A 22,344-nucleotide genomic window follows, 5' to 3' on the forward strand; every position below is an offset into this window, starting at 1 on the left:
TTCATTGATAGTTAATTATGTTTAACTGCTCAGCACTGATCACTTCCTGCTGCAGAGGGTGGAACAACCAGTGATCAGGTTTAGGGGGCAGTTACTTTTGCACACAGGGCAGGTTTGGGGAGAGTTTTTCGCTTTATAAATGAAACCATCATTTAAACAATACTGTTTGTATTCTCTTTATGATCTTTGTCTAGAATGGAAACAAGTTTTATCATGTAAAACATCAAACAGACCTTCTTCTCAGCACTACACCCACTCTCCTGTTGGCATATGTCTGCTGTTTCCTGTTCACCAGTGGATCAATGGATTCATGTAAATGTTGAAATGACGGCCATGAGAATAATCTAAATGTACATCCACCACATGGTCAAATATTACTGAACCGGTGGTCCAAACCTCCACAGGATGTCGGGATCTGTCTGTGGAAGTTTCAAGGTTCATTTGTTTGGATCACCTGGAGAGTTTCCCTCCTGCAGGGTTTTCCTCTCTATCAGCAGTGCTTCCATCTGTGCAGCCCGTCCAGTTTTCCCAGCAGAGGAGGAAACATTTCAGGGCTGGTTAATCATTTTTGATCTAACTGCAGCACAGACTCTACTCTCACCCTTCCATGTTTTAGACATGCTGTGCTGGATTCCCTGCTTCTTTCTGGGCTTTTTATTTTGGGGCTCAGCTCATGGGGTTCCCCAGACAAACGCCCGCCCCGACGTCACAGACCAGGAGCTGTTCTGGGGTTCTGACCAGTACGACTTTGCTATAGTGCTTCCTGCTGCTGGGTTGGAGTGTTTCTGGCACTTTGCTCACCGTGGAGAGAGATTTTACTTGAACTTCATGGTAAGAAGAAAACTCTGTGTCAAGCTAAGTGACGCCACCTGACATGTAGTCTGTTTTCCCACAAATGTCAGATTACCATGGACACCAGCATCGGTACCATCTGTTGAAAAGAGCTCACAGTGGTAACATCAAACAGGATATTTTACACTGACAGAGCTGCTGCTGCTCGTTCCTGCAGTGTGTGGACGCTCTGTATGGTTTTTAACTCTGTATTGGTTTTGTAGGTCCAGTGGGTGATGGGAGTCGGCCATGACAGACACCTGTCTGTCACCGTCAACACTCCGAGTGATCTGTTGCTGTCTACTGTTGATGATGCGAAGGGCCAGATCAACTTTGAGGCTGCAGAATCAGGTATCTGTCTGTCTGATGGATAGCTCTTCCATGCTGTTATTTCACTTCAGCTGAATGCGATGAACAGATTGTAGGAAATTATGTCTAGATATTCACTTTAACATTAAATGTTGATACAACACAAACTCTCGTAGAGGATATAAAGTCAGAGAGATACATGTTTTAAAGGTGAGCAGCCAAATAATTATTAAAACACAAAAACACCTTGTTAGCGTTAGCTGGTAGATTAGCATTTGAGATTTCCATTGAGATTTCATCTTTTATTCTCATGATACAGGTCGTCCCACTGCATCTCACCCTGCAGGAGTTTTACAGAAATGTTCAATAAAATCTTCTAATTTTCATCATGTTTTTCTGTAATGGTGCCTGGGTGGTGCCAGTGTTTTAAGTTTGGACATTTTGTTAGTGTTTAGTTTTCCTGTGTCTGTTTCCTGTTTTATTATGATAGTCTTTTGTCCTGTGCTCGTTATGTGGAGTGTACTTCCTGTTTCTTTAGTTTCTTCCAGCCATGTTTTCACCTGTTTCTCATCCTGTCATTATTTATTTGTCACTGCTCATTGTCACGTCATCGTCAATGCCTCGTGCGTGCACCCTGTAGATCAGCGGTCCCCAACCTTTTTTGCGCCACGGACCGGTTTATGCCCGACAATATTTTCACGGACCGGCCTTTAAGGTGTCATGGATAAATACAACAAAATAAAACTAGTACCGGTACCGAAAAAAAGAAAATTTATTCATAACACACGTGGAAAGACCCAGGAAAACCGAGTAAACGATAAAAACGATAACAAAATAACGCTGAAAACCGATAAAAACCCTGAAAACCAGACATTTCACACCTGAGCCTGAACTCTCGCGGCCCGGTACCACACGACTCACGGACCGGTACCGGTCCGAGGCCCGGGGGTTGGGGACCGCTTCTGTAGATGTTATTAGTCTCATCATTGAGACTCAACTCTTCAGTCGGTTTCGGCACCGTTCTCTGAAGGTCCCACCACAGCTTCTCCGTCAGGCTGAGGTCTGGACTGGCTGGAGCATTGCACCACTTTGATTCTTTTTCTTTTGGAGGTTTGGCACTCTTCTTGGTATCATCGTCCTGTGGCTGATGGCCTCACATCTGACTCTAGAATACATTTGTATACAGAGGAGTTCATGGTTTACTGAGTCACTGCACGGAGCCCAGATCATCATCCCTCCACCACAGTGCTGACAGCTGGTCTGACGTGTTTCGTTTTCTCCTTTATGGACAAACATGTCCACTTTGGTTTTGTCTGTCCAAAGGAACCTGAGCGTTGCTGCAATGTTCAGTTAAAGAGAAGAGGCTTCCTCCTGGTAACCCTTCCAAACAAGTCACACTTGTTCCGTCTGTTTCTATTTGTACTCTCATGAACTTTAACATTTAACATGAGGCCTGTAGAGTCTGAGAATGAGAATTCTTGGGGTTTTGCAGTTTTTCTGAGCGTTTGGATGGTCTTAGGTTGAATTTGCTGGAACATCCACTCCTGAGATGATTGTAGTATTGTGTTAACACACAACTGAATGCTGCAGACCAGCAAACTGCAAAAACGTCTGCATTTGCAAAGGTTCTCACATCTGCCGTTGGATACACCAATCAAATACAACTGATTTTAATTCCTATGGAAACATTAAGGATAAACTCAATTTTCACAGGATTCTGCGATACGTAATAGGTTTGCTTTAACTGGAAAACATTTTGTGTTTGCTGTGTTACTTTTAACTGTGCTATATGGAAAAAAAAAGAAAAACATCTTGACTTGTCTACTTCCAGGTTTCTATCAGATGTGCTTCAGCAACTTCCACAACCGTTTCGGCTCGATGCAGGTTTCCCTCAGCTTTGGTGTTTACTATGACACCTACCAAGATCCCTCAAAGAGCGAGGAGGAGGAGAAGAAGAAGGAGGAGATCAGCAAAGAGCTGAACAACACACTGAGCGTCATCGAGGTACACATAGCTACCTGCTGTTACAGTTGTTATAGTGTTGTGGTGTCTGTGGCAGTACTGACAGCAGTTGGTGAGCCAAAACAAGTCAAATGTATTTAAACTTCACACTTAAGTTCAAAGTGTTTCACAAAATGAATTAAAAACAGTAACTGGTAGCAGAGGCGGGATTGTTGGAGTTTGACACATCAAAAGTGAATAAACAGATTTTTATACCTGCGTCTGTTCTGCTGTGTCAGACTACGACCCACAAAGTGGAGACCTACGTCTTTCACATGTTCCGGCACTACGGCTTCAGTCGGATGAGAAAGAGCGTAGACTACTTCCTGCTGCAGTCCAACTCAAAGTACATCACCTGGTGGTCGATGGCCCTCAGCCTCCTCATCGTCACCTCTGGGTACCTGCAGCTACTCTTCCTCAAAAGCCTCTTTGTCAACAATACCGGCACAGAGGGCGAGAAGCCTCGATGCTGATAGACTAAAAATAAAAATGTCTGGATGTTTTGTGGAGGAAAGGCAGACACGAACAAATTGAAAAGCAGTGATGGTTCTTTCTCTTTGAATGAATAAATATTAGAAATAATCATGTTGAGACTTTGTGATGCTTTTCCAAACAGACTCGATCAGTTATCTTAACACGTTTTTTTTCACAATATACTGCATTGATACAGTTTGATAACAAATAAAAACAGTAACATATATGTGATGGTGATTTTAAAAATATGTAAACATATTATACTGATAGCTACCAGTACTCTCCAGAAACCATTCATCAGCTGTTTGCAGAATCTACACGTTGGCATAGCAATGGGCGGTTGGCGAGGGGTTAAGGACCGGTCTCTAGGCCAGCATGACGGGGCAATAGCAGCTAATCACCAAGCACTTACAACGGGTTGGGAATGATTGGTGGTTCAATGGTTTCCTACAGGTCTCTGGGCCTTTGTGACACAATATGAGTAGACTGTGTTGCCAGTAGGTTATGGGGCTTCTGTGTTCACATCTGCTCTGTATGACATTAAACTCCAAGGACCAAATAAACTGCAAATTTGAGTGTTTCGAGCAGCCTGAGCTTTTAGCTTACATGCACTGGCATTATTATTAAAAATGTAAAATAAAAGATGTTAAACCATGTTTCACATGAACATCCACCACCAGAACACAAAATATATGATGGGAAAGACAGAGGAGCAGAACAAGTTCATCTAGAGGCAGATGTTGCTTAAGGAAGTAGACTAGAAGCCAAGTATAATAAAACTGACCGCATGTTTTAAAAATGCAGGGGTGGTTAGTCTTTAAATGTTAACAAAACAAAATTTCAAGGTTGAGGTTTGAAAAACTGTAAAGTCCAGAAATCAGTGGTTAATGTCACTTTGTTGATAAAGTGTGCTGGTAGAACCTGGAATTGTGGTTTCCTGTTAAAATGTTACCAGATCCAGCATTTATGTGTGACTTCAGACTTTATACATAATAATGACCCAGACTGAACACTGCAGTTATAATTGATCTGAATTTCAGGAGTGGGACCACACCTCCATACACGTCACTTCCTCTCCTATGTCTATATATGTCGCCTGCCCTATAACCTATAACAGGCACTATAACCTGTTCATTATTGTTTCCATGCCCCACCCATCTCGCCTTTTCAAGCCTTTCACTTCTCATTAGTATCTGCACAGCCTGGGACCTGCCTCCAGTCCCCTCTGAGGCCTTCCCCAAACCACAGCCTCAATTCAATCTCAAGCCATTATCTACTAGAAATGCTGTCAAACCTAAAATGAGGACGATAGTATTTTGCAGGCATCTGTATTCAATTCAATTTAATCTTATTTATATAGCACCAAATCACAACAACAGTCACCTCAAGGTGCTTTATATTGTAAATGGTAAATGGCCTGTATTTATATAGCGCTTTACTAGTCCCTAAGGACCCCAAAGCACTTTACACATCCAGTCATCCACCCATTCACACACTGGTGATGGCAGCTACGTTGTAGCCTGGGGCGCACTGATAGAGGCGAGGCTGCCGAACACTGGCGCCAGCGGTAGGCAGAGGGCCCGGTGGGTGAAGTGTCCCAAGGACACAACGACCGAGACTGTCCGAGCCGGGGCTCAAACCGGTTACAAGGCGAATTCCCAACTCTTGAGCCACGATCGCCCCCAGGATATTGTAAGGTAAAATCATATGACCCTGTGAGCAAGCACTTTGGCGACAGTGGGAAGAAAAACTCCCTTTTAACAGGAAGAAACCTCCAGCAGAACCAGGCTCAGGGAGGGGCGGGGCCATCTGCTGCGACCTGTTGGGGTGAGAGAAGGAAGACAGGATAAAGACATGCTGTGGAAGAGAGACAGAGATTAATAACAAGTATGATTCCTACGGTGGCTGGGAAGTGCAAATCACATTTACAACATCAACAACAAAATAATATTTCCGAAAACACTTTTACATTAAAAAAAGGTTTTGACCTTGACTTCCAGGTGTTCTGAGTGTGGTGTTCAGAGCTGCCCACCAGCAGGTTGAGGATTGAAGCCAGAAACTTGGAGATGTTATAGGTGACTGAGTTGATCATGCAGACAATTGGTCTTAAAGGTGCACCCTGTTTATGTATTTTTGGTAAACCATAGTGGTTGGTGTAGATTCCCCTGGGTACAGCCTGTGGTATGAGGTCCGGTCAATAGCCTTGTCTTGTTCTAACTGCTTCAGACAGTCTATCACCCTCTTCCTGTAGCCACTAAAATTTATTTATACAGTAAAACTGTTAATTTTCATTTGTTGCCTCAAGACAACACTGTGCAGTTAGCCCAATTTTTTTCAGGCAATATACAGTAATGCATTTGCATTTGCGTGTAGAGATGTGTTTGTGTGCATTTATATGATCATAGTCAATGTTTATTACTTTACAATCTACTCATAATTACAGGACATGGATGTAAAAAACCTTTTATGGAGGGAAACCAAGGGAATGTGCACTTTCTGTCCTCAGAAAGTGAGGACAGTGAAGTAGAGGAGTGGATCCCTGAATCAGGTTTGAGGGACAATTAGGAGCTCAGGAGTAACTGTGTCTGTGTGTCAGATGAAGAAAATGGCGAGGGGGCCAATCTCGAATCTTTGCAAGAGGGCATTAAAAATATCAGCCAACAAATCTTTGACCTCCGGACGGAGATGAAAGCTGACTTCGACGCATTCAAAGAAGACCTCAGGCGTGAGTTGAAAGACGACCTAAAGAAATTCAAAGAAGACACAAACCAACAGCTATCGGCTAACAAGCTAGCGCTCCAAGAACACGGCGAGAAACTCGAGGAAGCCGAAACACGAGTGGCGGGGCTTGAAAGCTGGTCAGCGGTGGCCTATGACGCGCTGAGACAATTGCTAATGGAGCAAAGGAAACTAACCGAAAGGCTAGAAGACCTTCAGTCTAGATCGAGAAGGAGAAGGAGAAGAGGGCAGTTCGGTAATGAGCTTTGTTGAAAATGTGATCAGAAGAGAGAGACTAATACCTGATGGCACTGACCCACAAATACAACGGGCTCACCGATCCCTCGGTCCTAAGCCAGGTGCTGATGCCGCTCTCCGTTCCATTGTCGTCTGTTTTCTTCCGTTCAAAACAAAGGAAACCGTCCTCAGAAACGCATGGCAGAAGAAGATCCTCGTCAAAGACAAACCCATCGATTTTGACCATGATTATACTGCCACGGTAGTACAACAGCGCCGTGCACATAGAGAAGTGAAAAGCGCACTTAAACAAAAGGGCATACGATTCCAATTCTCTCCAGGGTTTAATTAGAGCCCCCGGGCTCGGTGTGAATAATGCAGCACCTGAGCGCACCTGAGCGGCCTGCTCGAGCAGAACGAGGAGCCGCAGGGAGGCCGAGAGAGCACCACCTCCAGAGGGAGAGAGAGGGTGGTGAAAGGGTTTGAAAGAGTAACATCATAACATCTGAAGGTTTTCATGTCACTCTAATGATGTCCTGACAGAACCACGAGGGGCATCAGAAACATCTGTGTCACACCTGTCCATCACTACATCTGTGTTAGTGACACTGCTGGAAGAATCCAGATTGCTTTGATTATTGTTTCCTTCCATTTTGTTTGCACTAACACTGCAAGCATCAGACTAAATCATACTTAGTATGTATGACCCCACAGCACCATATCACCCTATTAGAGCCTACTTGTTGTTCCTAGAGTATTTAAAAGTAGAATGGGAGGCAGAGCCTTCAGTTTTCAGGCCCCTCTTCTGTGGAACCAGCTTCCAGTTTGGATTCAGGAGACAGACACTATCTCTACTTTCAAGATTAGGCTTCAAACTTTCCTTTTTGCTAAAGCATATAGTTAGGGCTGGACCAGGTGACCCTGAATCCTCCCTTAGTTATGTTGCAATAGACGTAGGCTGCCGGGGATTCCCATGATGCATTGACTTTTTCTTCTTCACTCACTATGTATTAACAGACCTCTATGCATTGAATCATATCTGTTATTAACCTCTGTCTCTCTTCCACAGCATGTCTTTATCCTGTCTTCCTTCTCTCACCCCAACCAATCACAGCAGATGGCCCCGCCCCTCCCTGAGCCTGGTTCTGCTGGAGGTTTCTTCCTGTTAAAAGGGAGTTTTTCCTTCCCACTGTCGCCAAAGTGCTGCTCACATGTCATTGTTGGAGTTTCTCTTTTGTCTCTTTATTATCATAAGGTTCTTACTCTACAATATAAAGTACCTGGAGGCAACTGTTGTTGTTTTTGCTGTATAAATAAAAGTGAACTGAGTTGAATGTAATTTGGTTGAACAGGAAATTCACATCATGGATCTGGAGCAGCTGTGTGATGATGTCATGTCAACATGGACCAAAACCTCTGAGGGATGTTTCCAGAAACTTTTTAAATTTGTGCCACAAATGACTAAAGCAGAAGAGAGCTCAGACTCAGCTTCACTGTCATTCAGCCATTTGACATGATATGAATGAAAAACAGATTCTCTGTCCAGGACCTGGGTCTGAGCGACCCAGGGTCCATGAGCATTTATGACTCTTGTTATATGATATGTGTTTGTTTCTGCATTGTGCTGCTGTTCCTGTGTCTATGATGTTGGAGACCTCACCTGCTCAACCGCCACCATCACTTTACCTACCTGTTGCTGCTGCATCACCGTCCAATCTACCCCCAGTGGCTGCTACACCACCATCATTTCCACTGCCTGCAGCTGCCACACCAGCACGGCCTGCGTGTCACAAACCACCTGCAGTGCTTCGCCATGGGCCATCGGAGCTCTTACGTGGCTGGACCTACTACAAGGCTGTCATCAGATCACTGGCCGGCCACCAGAACTGCTATGCCACAGCTGCCAGACCTGTGGCAGGCCGCTCGAGCTGTTTTCCTGCCGTCACCGTCCATCGGGCCAGCTGCCAAAACTGTGGCAGAACTGTGGTTGATTTTTTCAGTTTTTTGGGGACTGTTTTGACAGCGCTGCTGGACGTGCGGTCGGACTTTGAAACCGTTGGGATTAGGGGCTCTGTTTGCTAGAGGATTTTGTTTTTGCACGGAGAGTGCGGAGACTCGGGAGCAGAGTACAGACACTTGGGAGAAGGCGCGACACGGGAGTCGTGGGAGCGCACTGGAGATTTGTTGTGTGTTACATTTACTTCACTGTAAATCAACGCACTGTTTACTGCACAGAGTCCAGCATTTAGGTCCTTTCTCCCCCACAGTCTGCCACACAGACCGTGACATTCTCAGGTCTCAGTATTGCAGCATGCTACCAAACAACGAGTAAAACATTACAAATAACTACAATTAATAGAACAAGAAATTCTCAAAAATAAGTACTGAAATATGCAAAAACGTAAATAACAATCACAAATATATAATATTTATATTTGGTTCTTCTTTATTTTAATGACTATTTACAGATTTTCACTGGAGGCATCAAAACTATGGATGAACACATGGAATTAAACCCTCGGCCTTCTCTCAGCGAGCTTCATGCTGTAGTCACCTGACATGGTTTCACTTCACAGGTGTGTTAACTCCAAAGCTGGAATCCTGGAATTTCTTGCCTTCTGAATCTGGTTGGGACTAGAAGTCAGGGTGGCACGCAGTAGGGCTGCACGATATTAGGAAACCCTGCGATGTGCGATAACTGCGATCAATATTGCGATAACGATATGACTTACGATAAAATAAATAGCAAAACAAACAAAAAACCCCGAATACATAATTTCCGTTTTACTGCAACAGTTTTATTTAAAGAAAGCTGCTGTATTAGCAGTGTAACAACAAAGTGCACTTTAACATTGAAACATTGCCCCCATAAAAATTTTTGGGTCTTCTTTAAGATCCCAGCTGGCCAGCACCTCACGTAATACACGGGCTATATTTTCACTAGTGTGAGAGTTTGGAAAACACACAGTCTCTAGACACCGTGTTTTCAGTTCAAAGTCTTCGGTGAGGAAGAGCACTGTGAAACTCATATATGGCTCCGTTGTACGACTTGATCATAGGTCTGTAGCGTAGTTTTCAGCTTGGCTCAGTTCAAATGTGACGGTCTTGTGTAGGGCTGGGTATCGTCCATGATTTCTAGAATCGATTCGAATCCGATTCACAAGGTCCTGAATCGATTCGATACACGATTCGATTCAATTTGATTCGATTCGATTTAAATCTGGGAAATTTTGCCTCAGTCAGATTATAATTCAGATCAGCACATTTACATATTTTTGTATCTATAAAAAGGAAGCTGACACACGCAAGACTTTATCACAGGTGTGAGCGTCACAGCAGAGGCCTTTGTGTCAAAGTAGCTGAAGATAAAACACAGAAACACATGAAGGTGGTTTTCCTGGCCTGGATTTTATAAAAATATTCTGCAGTACATCAAAAACGAAAGAAAACCATTAACCAGCTTATGAACATTGCCTCTGAAGTTACAGCGGTTTTATTAGAGACAGCGTTTTGCATAATTTTAAAAAGTTTACATTTGTTCAGAAGCCTATTGAACGGCAGAAATTAGGTTTTCTCTTTGGAAGTAAGTAAAAAAAAACATCGGCCGACAGGCTGTAAACAACAGTAGACTTGTGCGTAACAACCAAGCAAATAATGCAGAAAACAGATTTCGGGGACAGACGGGGAAACTGTTCTTGAAGTACAGAGAGAGAGAGAGAGCTGTGCATGAAGTGTGATTTTATCCTGGTGGAAGCAAAACAGCAACAGTCAGAGTGAATCCATGACGATGTTTATGTGAAGCGTAGTTTGGATCTTCTTTTGCTGCTGGTTCGGTCAATGTTGTTTGGAGAGAGATCAAACTAACAGCTTTAGAATCTGTGCAAAAACGGCGTGAACACAAAGCGCGGACCCGCCGAAACATCAGAATCAGCGAGCTGTCGGCTTTCAGCCCCGAGCGTGTCCGTGCCGTCGGGTGAGAAAGTCACATCTCACTGATCCTGATCCGTCGGCGCTTTGTGTTTACGTCTCTGTGCAGAATCTGTGTTCCTGCTCTCATTCACTGTTTTAAATGTTTGGTGGTTGTCAAAATTTTGTGAAGTTTCACCTGAGATTCTGGAATTTCAGGCAAAATACATTTATATTAAAAAAATCAATTCAGGATTTTAATGAATCGATATCACGTTATCCAAGCCAGAATCGATATTAATCGATGAATCGATTATTAAAACCCACCCTAGTCTTGCGGCATGTTTCGTACATTTGTGGAATGGCGACATGGGAAAAGTAGTTTCCTGAGGGGATGCGGTATCTCCGGTCCACTTTATGTATCAGACTGGTGAAGCCCTCCCTGCTAACTGTATTTATAGGCAGAGATGGGCAGTAATGCGTTACTTGTAACGCGTTATTGTAATCCGATTACTTTTTTCAAGTAACTAGTAAAGTAAGGGATTACTATTGCAAAAACAGTAATTAGATTACGTTACTTTCCCGTAGGAACGCTGCGTTACTGCGTTACTAAAACCGTGATTTTTTTGCGAGAATGTCTCATGACAGTGACGTAAGCGAGTGCTACGGTTGTGACAACAGCTGTGTGCAGATCAACAATGGATCACATATCGAGTGCAGAGAGAGTATGAGCGTGCAGCGTTTAAAGCGTGGAAGTACTGACCTTACTTTGAGTTTGATTCCATAAAAAGTGACAAAAACATTAGTGTCCATTAGCATTGTGCGTGGGAAGAAAACTTCTTTTTACAGCGAAAAAAACCCCTAAACTTCCAACAAGCACCGAGTGCGCTATGACGTAATGGAAAATTCACAGAGAAACTGCCGTATCCTTCCACTGACCGCTGCGGCACACCTGCACCAGGGTAAACCTCCGCCTACCCAACTCCTGCTGTACAGGTGAAAATAGAGCAACAGGACCGCTAGTCTTTGATTTTATTTATTTTCTGCTGTGTTTTACTTGCATCTATTTGAAAGACTGAGTGTAAACACAAAAAAAATATATATTTTATGTGCTGGAATGTGCAGAAAATAGGTTTAAATATTAAACAAATTTCTTCCAGTCAGAGAATGCTGCATATAATTAAATTTTTGCTTGATGCATAAAGTTAAAAAGATTAAAATTAATAAAACTATAAAAGTTTTAAAAAGAGACTTTTCCATTTGATTACATTTTGTATGATGGATTATGCAGAAAAAGTAGAATTGGGCTGAAAGATCTATCGCTTTATCACCTATTCAGGTTGTAAATCGTGTTTTTAAAAAGTAACTAAGTAATTAATTACTTTTGAAAATAAGTAATCAGTAAAGTAACGGGATTACTTTTTGGGGGAAGTAATCAGTAATTAGTTACTGATTACTTTTTTCAAGTAACTTTACCAACACTGTTTATAGGCATCATGTCTTTGTCAAAAAATGTGTAATGGCCTCTGTTATTTCTTTGTAGCGCTTCCACGTTTTCTCATAAGGAGTTCCACTTGAAAAACTCGGATACAGAGACGGCCGTTGGACTGCGGCGCTCTTTGTCTTAACATTAGCAACATTAGCTAGCCCTGTCTTTCTGGAACTCTTCAAACAGTTCTCTGTGGTCGTGTTGAAGATGATGGTGGAGTCGTGTTTCCTCTGGTGGTTGCCACGAGTGTTCGGCAAGTTTTGCAGAGCACCTGTGTTTGGAGAACGTCGTCTTTACCAAATCCAAAGTACCTCCAAATAAGCGAGGTACTATTTTTTAGCCACGAGTTCATAGTCAGTAGCGTTCTCATCATGCGTCTCGCTCTCAGCCATTACAACTCCGACTCGTCGCTGCAGCGTTGTTCGCTCCCCACCTACATAGGAGGCGGGCCTCTAATCCATTTGATTGGTTAATGCCGTGAAGGGCTCTGTTCGACTGGTCAAATGTGTAAAGGGGTTTCTTTGATTGGCAAATTCTTTAAAGCACGTGCGTAAACATTTTAAGGTACCCAATTATCGCGGTTTGCGCCGTCTTTTGCAATGGGCCCATCGCACAGGCTGATATTGCGATGACAATAAATTTTTTATTTATTGTGCAGGCCTAGTACACAGCTGACAGCTCTATTTGACAACTGTTAGAATTCATATTATGGCAAGAACCAATCAGCGAAGGAAACAACAGTCTGTCATTTCTTTAAGAACTGAAGGTCAGTCAATCCAGGAAATTGCAAAAACTTCACAAAAACCATAAAGCGCTACAAAGAAACTGGCTCACACGAGGACCGCCCCAGGAAAGCAAGAGCCAGAGTCCCCTCTGCTGCTGAGGATACATTCATCCACCAGCCTCAGAAATCACAAGTTAACAGCTACTCAGATCAGAGCGCAGATAAATGCCACATAGAGCTCCAGTAACAGACACACTCTACATCAGCTGTTCAGAGGAGACTGTGTGAATCAGGCCTTTATGGTCAAATAGCAAGCAGAGGAGATTCGTTTGGGCCAAGAAACACAGGGAATGGACATTAGACCATCTGTGCTTTGGTGTGATGAGTCCAAATCTGAGATCTTTGGTTCCACAAAGATGAACGATGGTCTCTACATGCATGGTTCCCACCATGAAGCATGGAGAAGGAGTGTCTGGTAGTGTGTGCGCCAGTGAACATGAACTTTTAAAACTCAAAATATTTTTTTATATACTGGTTAAAAGTGTTTGTGAAATACTTTGTTCTTTATGCTGGACTAACAAACTGCAGTCACAAAGACTGACTGTGAGCACTTTTCGGTGATTACAGAGTCATAATAACGTGTCATATATGAGATTATCACCATGGCATGACATCACATCATGTATGTATTTGCAATATTTAAAAAAAACAGCTGACAGTGTGTTTTCATATTTTCATTCTGTGCTTAAAGGGAGAAAGGTTTATTATTTCTGCAGTGTTGCTGTCATTGCTTTTATCTATAGTTTTTTTTTGTTGTTGAGAATAACAGAGTGAGTCAGACTGCAGGATGAACACTGAGCTGTTTGTGCCCCCCAGTGGTCTTTGACCACAACGTGCTTCCAGTGAATTCCCGAATCCAAGCTGTGTGTCATCAGCAGCCACTCCACCTTAAAACTGACTTCACGTATAAAACTTGGGTCATTTATTTAAGAATTTGCACCATATCCAGCCTTCTTGTGCCCCCCTGTACAGAAACTCAAATGTTATTTTCAGACTTTTATTTTAGGGAGCCTTACACCTGTACACATGGTACACATTCACAAATAACGTTTCATTTAAAAATTTGTAATAGAGGGGAGGACACATATGCTAATGTAATGTTAATAAATGGGTATTTATGAACACTAAACTTTCATGTTCAGAGAACACGCTCAGGTATATCTTGAGGATCTGAGTGTTCATGTGATTTATATTCTTTGCTATATATATGCAACAACGTCCAACGTTACATGTTAGTCAACTTCATTCACATTAATTAACCTTCAGCTATCGAAACTTGAGTTTTTATATTTCCTTGAACCACTTGAATGCACCTTTTCTAATTCGTGTTTTACCGGGGGTCCGCGAAGGCGCTTCGTTGGCATTTTACGGCCTCCGATTGGTTCGATTTGTGTTATTTGCACCACGTGACACCAGACATGGCCGCCAGCGAGCCGAGTAAAGACGGTAAGTGTGACCTTTTAAACGTGTCCGCGGCTTTAATGCTGATATCTGGTGGTCTGCGTGCAAAGGTTTGGGTGTCGGTGACTCTCCGAGTCTGTGGGAATCCACAATCAGCAGAAAAAAGGCTAAAAAAAATCAGAAAAGCAGGCGGGAACCCGCCCGGCTAAGCTAGCAGGCTAGGAAATAGCTGGGCTGCTAACTGTGATTATACAGCAATCTCTATATTCAGTCAGTACTCAGTCTGACAGCTGTGAAGTTTATTCAGGATTTAACAGCGTGTAAAGTCTGAGTTCGATTAATGAGTTATTTAATTCATTAATTTATTTATTTTTTTACTTTTAGATCATAGTTTTGTCCCCACGGGTGATGAAAATAATTGTATACAGACAGATTTTTGTAGATCAGAGGGAAATGCTTCTTCATGCCAGGCTGTACATTCTCGCTTCCGCTTGGTTTTGACTCACCTGGTCTGGAGTAGAGTGTGTGTGGTATATAAGGTGTAGTCTCTCTTCTGCTTTCTCAGGTAAGGACAGCATTCTGGAGCCGCTGTGTTTCCCCGATCAGCCGGCTGACATCTCCAGCTCTCCCGGTGTTCAATGTCCCGGCTCCGAGCCGCTGGTCTGCCTGTTCTGCTCTGAGTCCGTCCCACCGCCGCGGAAAGACGTCCTCCTCAGACACCTGCTGATGGAGCACAAGCTTGTCATCGCCGACGTCAAACTCATCGCAGACGTCCCAAAGTACGAGCCACACATGCTCCGGCTCACTCGTTTAACTCTCGGGAACACGTTTGGATGTTTTTAGCATTTGGAACTCGATCATTTCACCAAAGACTTCCTGTAATTATTTGGGGTGATGGGGGGAAACCCTTACCTTACAAGTATAAATATATACAACAAGTCCAGCATGTCCACGCCTGTTAGTGTGCTGCTTTTATGAACCGTGACGAAGTGTTTCTGTGCGCCGGTAAACCTGGCTGTGAGTCGGTTTTTACTGACGAGTTTCCTCCATCAGGTACTTGCTGTACTGGAAGGGCAGATTCCTCGAGCAGCCGCTCACAGATTTCTGCAGCGTCATCAAAACCAACTCCACGGGCCCAGTCGGTGAGTTCACTCAAACCCACAGAGGACCTGACCTTTCAAAGTGAACCACGCACACTTCCTCCAGCTCTGATTAATGACTCATTAAAAACTCTTCTTCCTCGCTGACCTGACAGAGAAGCAGGAGGACTACTTCCTGCTGTGTGACGTCCTTCCAGAAGACAGAGTCCTCCGAGAGAAGCTGCAGCAGAAACGACTGGTGAGGAGACGTGACACTCGGAGCATCCTGAGTGAATCTTGTGCTGCTGGAAGTTTCGTTTCTTTTAAACTTTGTTTTGAGGCAAAGTCTGAAAATCAGGAAAAATCAGAAAAATTGCAGATTTGAGTGATTTGACACGCTTTGTGTCGTTGTAACCTCTGCACTTTAAATATCTGAGCACTCTGAGGTAGTTTTCTGAAGAATTCCTCTGAGCTCTTCTTCTGTGCTCCCACAGGAGGAGGTCCTGGAGCAGCAGCAGAAGGAGCGAGACGACAGCAGCTTCCATCGTCTCTGCATGTTCTGCAGCGAAGAGTTCACGGGAAACAGGTAACGCACCGCAGGATTCCCATCAGTCCTGGAAACCTCACGTGTGTTAGATGAAAGCAGACAGAAGGTAGAGCTTCCTGAAATCATGTGACTAAAAGCTTCTTTGCTTCCTGTAGTCATCCTCTTATGATCCAACCCCCAAAAAGCTGCTTTTTACGCATAATTCCATAAACATCATTCAGTGACATGTCTGAGCCTGAACCAAGATACTGAACCTTGGATTGTCCGTCCTGATAATATTCTTATTTACTGTGTCAGCCTGGATGCAAAAGTTTCAATCAAGTCCACTTCCTAGTCCTCCTCTGATCCTGTGTGAATGCTTTCAGTCTGCTCGTTTCATCTCTGTATCGTCCGCAGTGATTGGTCGGACTGGCAGGCTCATCCGGTCTCTGCAGTGTGTCTGTTCTGTGATCACCAATCGGAGACGTTGGAGCAGATCTACGCGCATATGAAGGTACGGGAACGTAGAAGTTTCAGAGAAGGAAAATATCGTTTTCTGCTTTTCATCCCTGAAACGATTCTGCAAAGGCTTCTGGGAGAACGGAGACAGTGCACACTAACAGGAAACGATCTGCTTCCTGAGGTCTCTGCAAACATATGAATCCATCGTTCGCACAAAACATGGATTTTACTCAGAAAGTGCCCTCACACACAGACGGACCGAAGCTGAAGAGCTTTTAAAATGAAGCGCCTTTTATTTTGAAAAGTTTCCAAATAAATACATGATTGTCAAAACTTTAACGAGCAAATAAAAATGTTTCCTCGTTGTTGGGTCTGTTTCCACAGGCCCCGCTAGTTTAGAGACTTATGTCTTGTTTCCTTCATGATGAATAACAGAACATCTTCAACCGGTTTTTCACTCGCTAACGAGGGAAGTCTTTGGTCAAGAACCAGCTCTTGGAGCCCACGCCCCTGTCCTGTCTCAGGCCCGAAGTCCTTCAAAGAGCAGCTTCCCCCGTAGCTATTTATTGACATGGCAGTTACAATACACAATACAACACAAGCACCTCCCACGTAAAACCCCCCAATGGTTCTAAGACGTGTGTGTGTGTGTGTGTGTGTGTGTGTGTGTGTGTGTGTGTGTGTGTGTGTGTGTGTGTGTGTGTGTGTGTGTGTGTGTGTGTGTGTATCATAAAAGCAGGAAGCTTACAACAGAAGAAACAGATCTGTCAGGATGCATCTGCAATAAAAGCTCCCCCAGCACAGAGTGGCTGGAGAGGTCAGAGACAAAGGAACGTCTTGATCCTATAGGTTGAACTCAGACCGTACAAATTTAAGAAACACGATGACAACATTCAACAATTAGACTTAACACTCGTGAACAATAAATAAATCTAGGATTGGACGTCGACTGCAGTCCGATTTTGTCGTTGATTAAACGTTCTGGTTTAAAGTCAGAACCAGTTTCCCAAACGTGACTCTAAGTTTGTGCTCACGAGTGACGAGTTTACCTGAGAGGCAGAAAAGTTTCTCTCTGCTTTCTGGTTTTGTTATTTATGAAGTCTGTAACGGGCGTCGCGTGCGTGACCCTGACATCTTTCTGTTTTGTGTTTGCAGGAGGCTCACGGCTTCGACCTCCACCTCCTTAAGACCGAGCTCAGTGGGTGAAATCGCCGTGGTAATTCGAGCGCAGTTTGCTTCTATTTCTTCCTTCTGAGTGTTTCTAATGTTCTGTCCTCCCTCAGACCTCAAGTTCTATCAGCAGGTCAAACTGGTGAACTTCATCCGGCGGCAGATCCATCAGAGCCGCTGCTACGGCTGCACGCGGATGTTCGACTGCCGGGCGGACGCCCTGCGTCACATCGCGGCTGAAGGTCACGTGATGAAACTGCCAGAGATCCGCCTGGGACCAGCCGCAGTAGGTTTAACGAAGCGCCTGCAGAATTAACCAATGAGAGCGTGGGCTTTAAAGCTGGCGTACAGCTGCTGATGAACGTGGTCAACGCCACAGATGTTTACACTTCATTTGGAGTATTTTTATCAGCTGATGAAAATGGCGTCCTTTTTGGGACTAATTTGAGCCTGAGCACTAAACGTCGTCTCGCTCCGCAGGTATTACTTCCCCACGTACGAGAACGACGCTCTCCTGTGCACGCTCTCTGACAGCGAGGAAGGCGACGGTGACGAGGAGCATCGCGGCGAGGAGATCCCGGTCATCGCGGAGGACATCTCTAACCTGAGAGCGCTGAAACAGTCCAGTGTCCTCAAGCAGCTGCTGAAGGAGCGAGGAGGCAGCAGCTAGGACCACAGACGGACACGTGTCATACGTTTGACTCAAAGGCGTCTCTGACGTCGGCTGAGCTCAGCTCATGGTGACCACATCCCACATGGCTGGAACGCAGCGGCACGGGTTTGAGTCCGGCCCTTTCCCTCTCAACTATTTCCTGTACGTCTCTACTTAGTAAAGATAAGAAAGGCAAAAGAAGAGTCCTCTCCACAGCTGGACACGCGGACGCCATGATGTCCGCTGAAACGTAATTGCTCTGCCTCGTGCAATGAAGCTGAAACATGCGTTTTCTTGAATATGAATTTTAGTACTCGAGTAAAAATGATTTTCTTTTGTAACTTGTAACTGAGCTGGATTCAGTGCTGTGGTGGACGAGCTCATCGTCAAGATGAGACGAGAGACTCTTTATTGTCATTGCACAGTCACACTTAGAACAACAGCACTACACAATTGCAAACTGTCCCGCGTCGGCACTACGCACAACACAAACAACACAACACAGGAACTTAATAAATGAAAAGAATGAGTGTATGTTTTACTGCACATTGTTATTATTATTGTTGTTGTTGTCCCCTCAGAAAGCCCAGGGACGTCTCGTGCCTGAAACATCTGTCCTATTTGGTGTTTCTGTTGTTTTTCTGCATCGCTTTGCTGAGCGACACCTGCCGTATGGTGGAGCCGAACTGCAGCGCTCAGAGTTTTCACCGCGTCCTTCGCGTCCAGGCTCACGTTCACGAACATGCAGCACTGAGGAGAGAAACGAGAGGTCGCTGCAGGAACTCACTGCTGTCAAACTTCCTGTTTTATCCTCATTTCGTACTCTGGCAGGCTGTAGGACATTTTGGACAATCTATAATCTTCTAACACAAAAACATACAAGTGTTCACTGAAGTAAACACACAGAGCAGTAGCAGATTTTTTTAAGTGTTTTATTTATTTTCATTTGCTGCTAACTGCCTTGTTTTCATTTGTAGTTTTTGTAGTAGGAAGAACTACAAAATCTACAAATAAACAAAGAGCAGTTAGCAAATGTAGTGCTCTCCACTATGTGAAGCCCTCACATGAATTTTTAGATTTTTCAGTTCAAGCCAATTAAATGAAATCCAAAAATTCAGCCCCAACAATCAAATGATCCCCTATGAGCAAGCACTCTGGCAACGGTGGAGAGGAAAAACTCCCTTTTAACAGGAAGAAACCTCTGGCAGAACCAGGCTCAGGGAGGGGCGGTCTTCTGCCATGACTGGTTGGGGGGTGAGGGGCAAAATTAAATCAAACATAAAGGAGAGCACAGCGTATTTATGACAGGTCGGTGGACTGTGGCTCGAGTTCAAAAGATGCTCGAATCCCGCCTGAGGTGGTATGGACACCTCACTCTTGTTCCCGTACCGCTGGGCGCTGAAGATTTTCCACAGTTTGTCTGAGTTCTGCCATCTCTTGCCTGAGTTGTGTGTTTTCTCGACAGAGTCGTGTGTTTTTTTGAATGTGTGGTGTGACATCGTGACGGAGTTCTGTGTGTTCTTGTCTGAGTTCTATGTAGTTTTCACTGAGTTGTGCTTTTTCTAGCTCGAGTTGTGCGTTTTCTTGAACGAGTTGTGCGTTTTCTTGACCGAGTTGTGTGTTTTCTCGACCGAGTCGTGTGTTTTCTTGAATGTGTCGTGTGACATCGTGACTGAAGTCTATGCACATTTCATTGACTCGTGCGAGTTCTTCGGTGAGTCGTGCGTGTTCTTCCCAGAGCTGTGCGTTTTGATGACGGAGTTCGTCTAACGGATCTGCTCTTGCCTGTGACATTTTTGTAAAGGTTTAAGGCTGAAGGGTGTCAAAGGGTAGCTGTGTCTCAAACAACTGTCTCTTTCTGCTGTAAACTGTTGAACGAGCTCCTATTTATAGACTCGGTGGGCGTGGCAGAGAATGCGATGTCTCTGTGACAAAACAATGATCCTTTGATCTTCTCAAAGGATCATTGTGATGTCGCCGTGACGTCACGATGATCGTTCGAGAAGATCAAAGGAGCGCTGTGGGTCATTCTGCGCATGCTCAGATCAATGAACGGGAGAACTATTTGTAAATACTTTGCTAGCTAACAAAGGTGCTCTTAGCAACAGCTGGTGGTGGTTCGTCGCTATCAACCCTTAAACTCGTGAACTGGCTCTCTAGCTTTTCGATTGCTACTGTTGTCTATCACATATGTATTATTTGGAACCCAGCTTACCTGTAAAAACAGACACACAGCAGGTAACAGGAACTACTCGGTGCGCCAGCTCGGCACCACTAGGCTGTGTCCCAATTCAGGGTCTGCACGCTTGAAGTACGCGCACTACGCACGGTGCGTACTATAAGTATGAGAAGTGCGGAAGTGAGAGGCTTGTGAAATAGGACGGTCTTGCCTTCGTCGCGCTGCTCAGGTTGCCTAGCAACCATGATACTAACCGCGAGAAACGTGTCATACAGCTTTGTGTGACAGAAACGAAGGAGAACATGTTTTGTTCATTTGAGACCAAAGGACCGTAAAACATGATTGTTGGGCTTCATTCCTGTGCTGAACAGTCATTTAAGATTAGCTAGTAAATAACAATTAGCTGATGTTGGTCATGAGACTAAAGTCATCTCACTGTGGTAATGTAAATATAATATGGCCAATATTAAAGTTATAGTCAGATTATTATGATATATTACAGCAGTGAGCTTGAACAGTTGTTTATATGTCCTATCACCTTAAATCTTCACTCAAAGACGAGTATCTGTGAGTGTGTATACAGATGTGTTATATATAAGAGACAAATATTGTTCGTTTAATACGTTGGCATTATTACATTTGGCTCAATGCTTACATATGTGTATAAAGCAAATGTACGAGCTGTGATAACTGTGTCTGATAGAATGAAGAGTAGACTGATATATGAAATATTCCTTTATTGGGTGAGAAAATCAGACCATGTCATAACTGCTGTAAGTCACACAGAATAGACATCAGAGCCTTAAACAGGCTGACGTCTGCTAAATGGGTCAAACTGGGCAGAAAGTCTACAAACACATAACATCCTTATAGAATATGATGTAACACTATAGATCAACTTAGCTCAGAATATATAAAGCATATAAACAGTTACAGCAATATGATGCAACAAACACAGCAGCTACTGATCCAAAATCCTCAAAGCTTCATAGAACTGAAACCAACATTTATTTTAGCTCCATTCTGCTGCTGATACAGACTTTAGGTTTCTGAACATTAAACTTGTTGCTGCCTTTCATGGTGTGTAACTTGAAGGCCCTGAGTACTCTGAGTACTTTCTCCCACACTGGAAACACTGGGATGATCACATTATGTGAACATTACCTAATAAGACTGATTCAGCACAGACAGTTCTGTTAAACTTTCCTAGCAGTCCTTCACAAACAGGGAACAGTCTGTCTATTCTCTCCATCTGTCAGCTGCTGCTGGCTCTTCCTCCTCCTCTTCCTCACACACTGCCGAGTTTGTCCTGGTGGATCATCAGGGGTGCAAAGCCTCACAGATGATGTGCAGCAGTGGGTCCCTCATTCTGTCCTCACTCTGGACACTTGCAGTCGTCACACATGGACATCAAATGTGTGATAAGCTGCAGGATTCAAACACAAGTGTAACTTATAAACACATGTTCATACTTTTATTCCACAATCAGAGAGAAAGAAACAGAGAGAGAGTGCAGGACAGACAGACAGGTGACAGTCTCAGGTGTACACACTGCTACACAACAGCACAGAGAAGCAGGATTTAGTGTTTGTGTCATTACGAGTGTAAACAAGAAGAGTTCCAGATGGTACAGTGGACACATGTGTGACTGCTGTGATTAAAGCATCTTTCTTTCAGCTTAACGAGTGAACCGTCAGCTCGTTCAAACACACGTTAAAGTCCATTTGGCTCGACACCACCGAACAGAGGCAGCAATATAACACAGCTCACATTAACAGTGCAGTGAATCCTGCTTGTGCCGTGATATTCAGGACTGCAAACCGAGCAGCATCACTGACTTTCAGCTTTTTGTGTTTGTGGATATATGACTGACTTTAATTATCCACAAAATCATCAGATTCTCTGCAAGATTAAGGTCGACTATATATATATTTATATATGGGGCGATCGTGCCTGGCAGCTCCATCTTCATCACTCTGTCCAGTATATCCACTGTCCTTCATTCCCTGCTTGGTCATCTCTTTTCACTTCCTGTGTCATTGTCTTTTATTTTCTTATCTCTAGTCTATGTCAGAGCGCCTGTTTCCAGGCCCCGTCTGCGGTCTCCAGTTCCTTGTGCCTTTGGA

At 43.9% G+C, this 22,344-nt stretch overlaps 1 protein-coding gene and 1 pseudogene across 2 annotated transcripts; both read left to right on the forward strand.

Moving 5' to 3' along the window:
* The first annotated feature begins 539 nt into the window (after positions 1–539).
* On the forward strand, positions 540–3,735 carry LOC309710161 (transmembrane emp24 domain-containing protein 6-like). The gene is made up of 4 exons (XM_082539410.1): positions 540–831; positions 1,056–1,182; positions 2,972–3,144; positions 3,381–3,735. Exons 1-4 carry the CDS (start codon positions 619–621, stop codon positions 3,612–3,614), a joined length of 747 nt encoding a protein of 248 aa, XP_082395536.1. The 5' UTR covers positions 540–618; the 3' UTR covers positions 3,615–3,735.
* Positions 3,736–13,142: 9,407 nt separating this feature from the next.
* On the forward strand, positions 13,143–18,573 carry LOC309709825 (zinc finger protein 277-like; annotated as a pseudogene). The gene is made up of 9 exons (XR_014280899.1): positions 13,143–14,195; positions 14,716–14,929; positions 15,204–15,292; positions 15,406–15,488; positions 15,724–15,815; positions 16,173–16,269; positions 17,373–17,415; positions 17,501–17,673; positions 17,868–18,573. The product of XR_014280899.1 is annotated as a zinc finger protein 277-like (transcript).
* The last annotated feature ends 3,771 nt before the right edge of the window (positions 18,574–22,344 follow it).

Source organism: Aulonocara stuartgranti (genome assembly GCF_965226115.1).
Source record: "Aulonocara stuartgranti genome assembly, chromosome: 7".
Classification (NCBI taxonomy): domain Eukaryota; kingdom Metazoa; phylum Chordata; class Actinopteri; order Cichliformes; family Cichlidae; genus Aulonocara; species Aulonocara stuartgranti.

Excerpts from the sequence above, each read along its gene's own strand:
- LOC309710161 (XM_082539410.1), top strand. The coding sequence starts at position 619 with ATGCTGTGCTGGATTCCCTGCTTCTTTCTGGGCTTTTTATTTTGGGGC. Across the intron at positions 832-1,055 it reads GATTTTACTTGAACTTCATG|GTCCAGTGGGTGATGGGAGT; the intron begins GTAAGAAGAAAA and ends TTGGTTTTGTAG. Across the intron at positions 3,145-3,380 it reads ACACACTGAGCGTCATCGAG|ACTACGACCCACAAAGTGGA; the intron begins GTACACATAGCT and ends CTGCTGTGTCAG.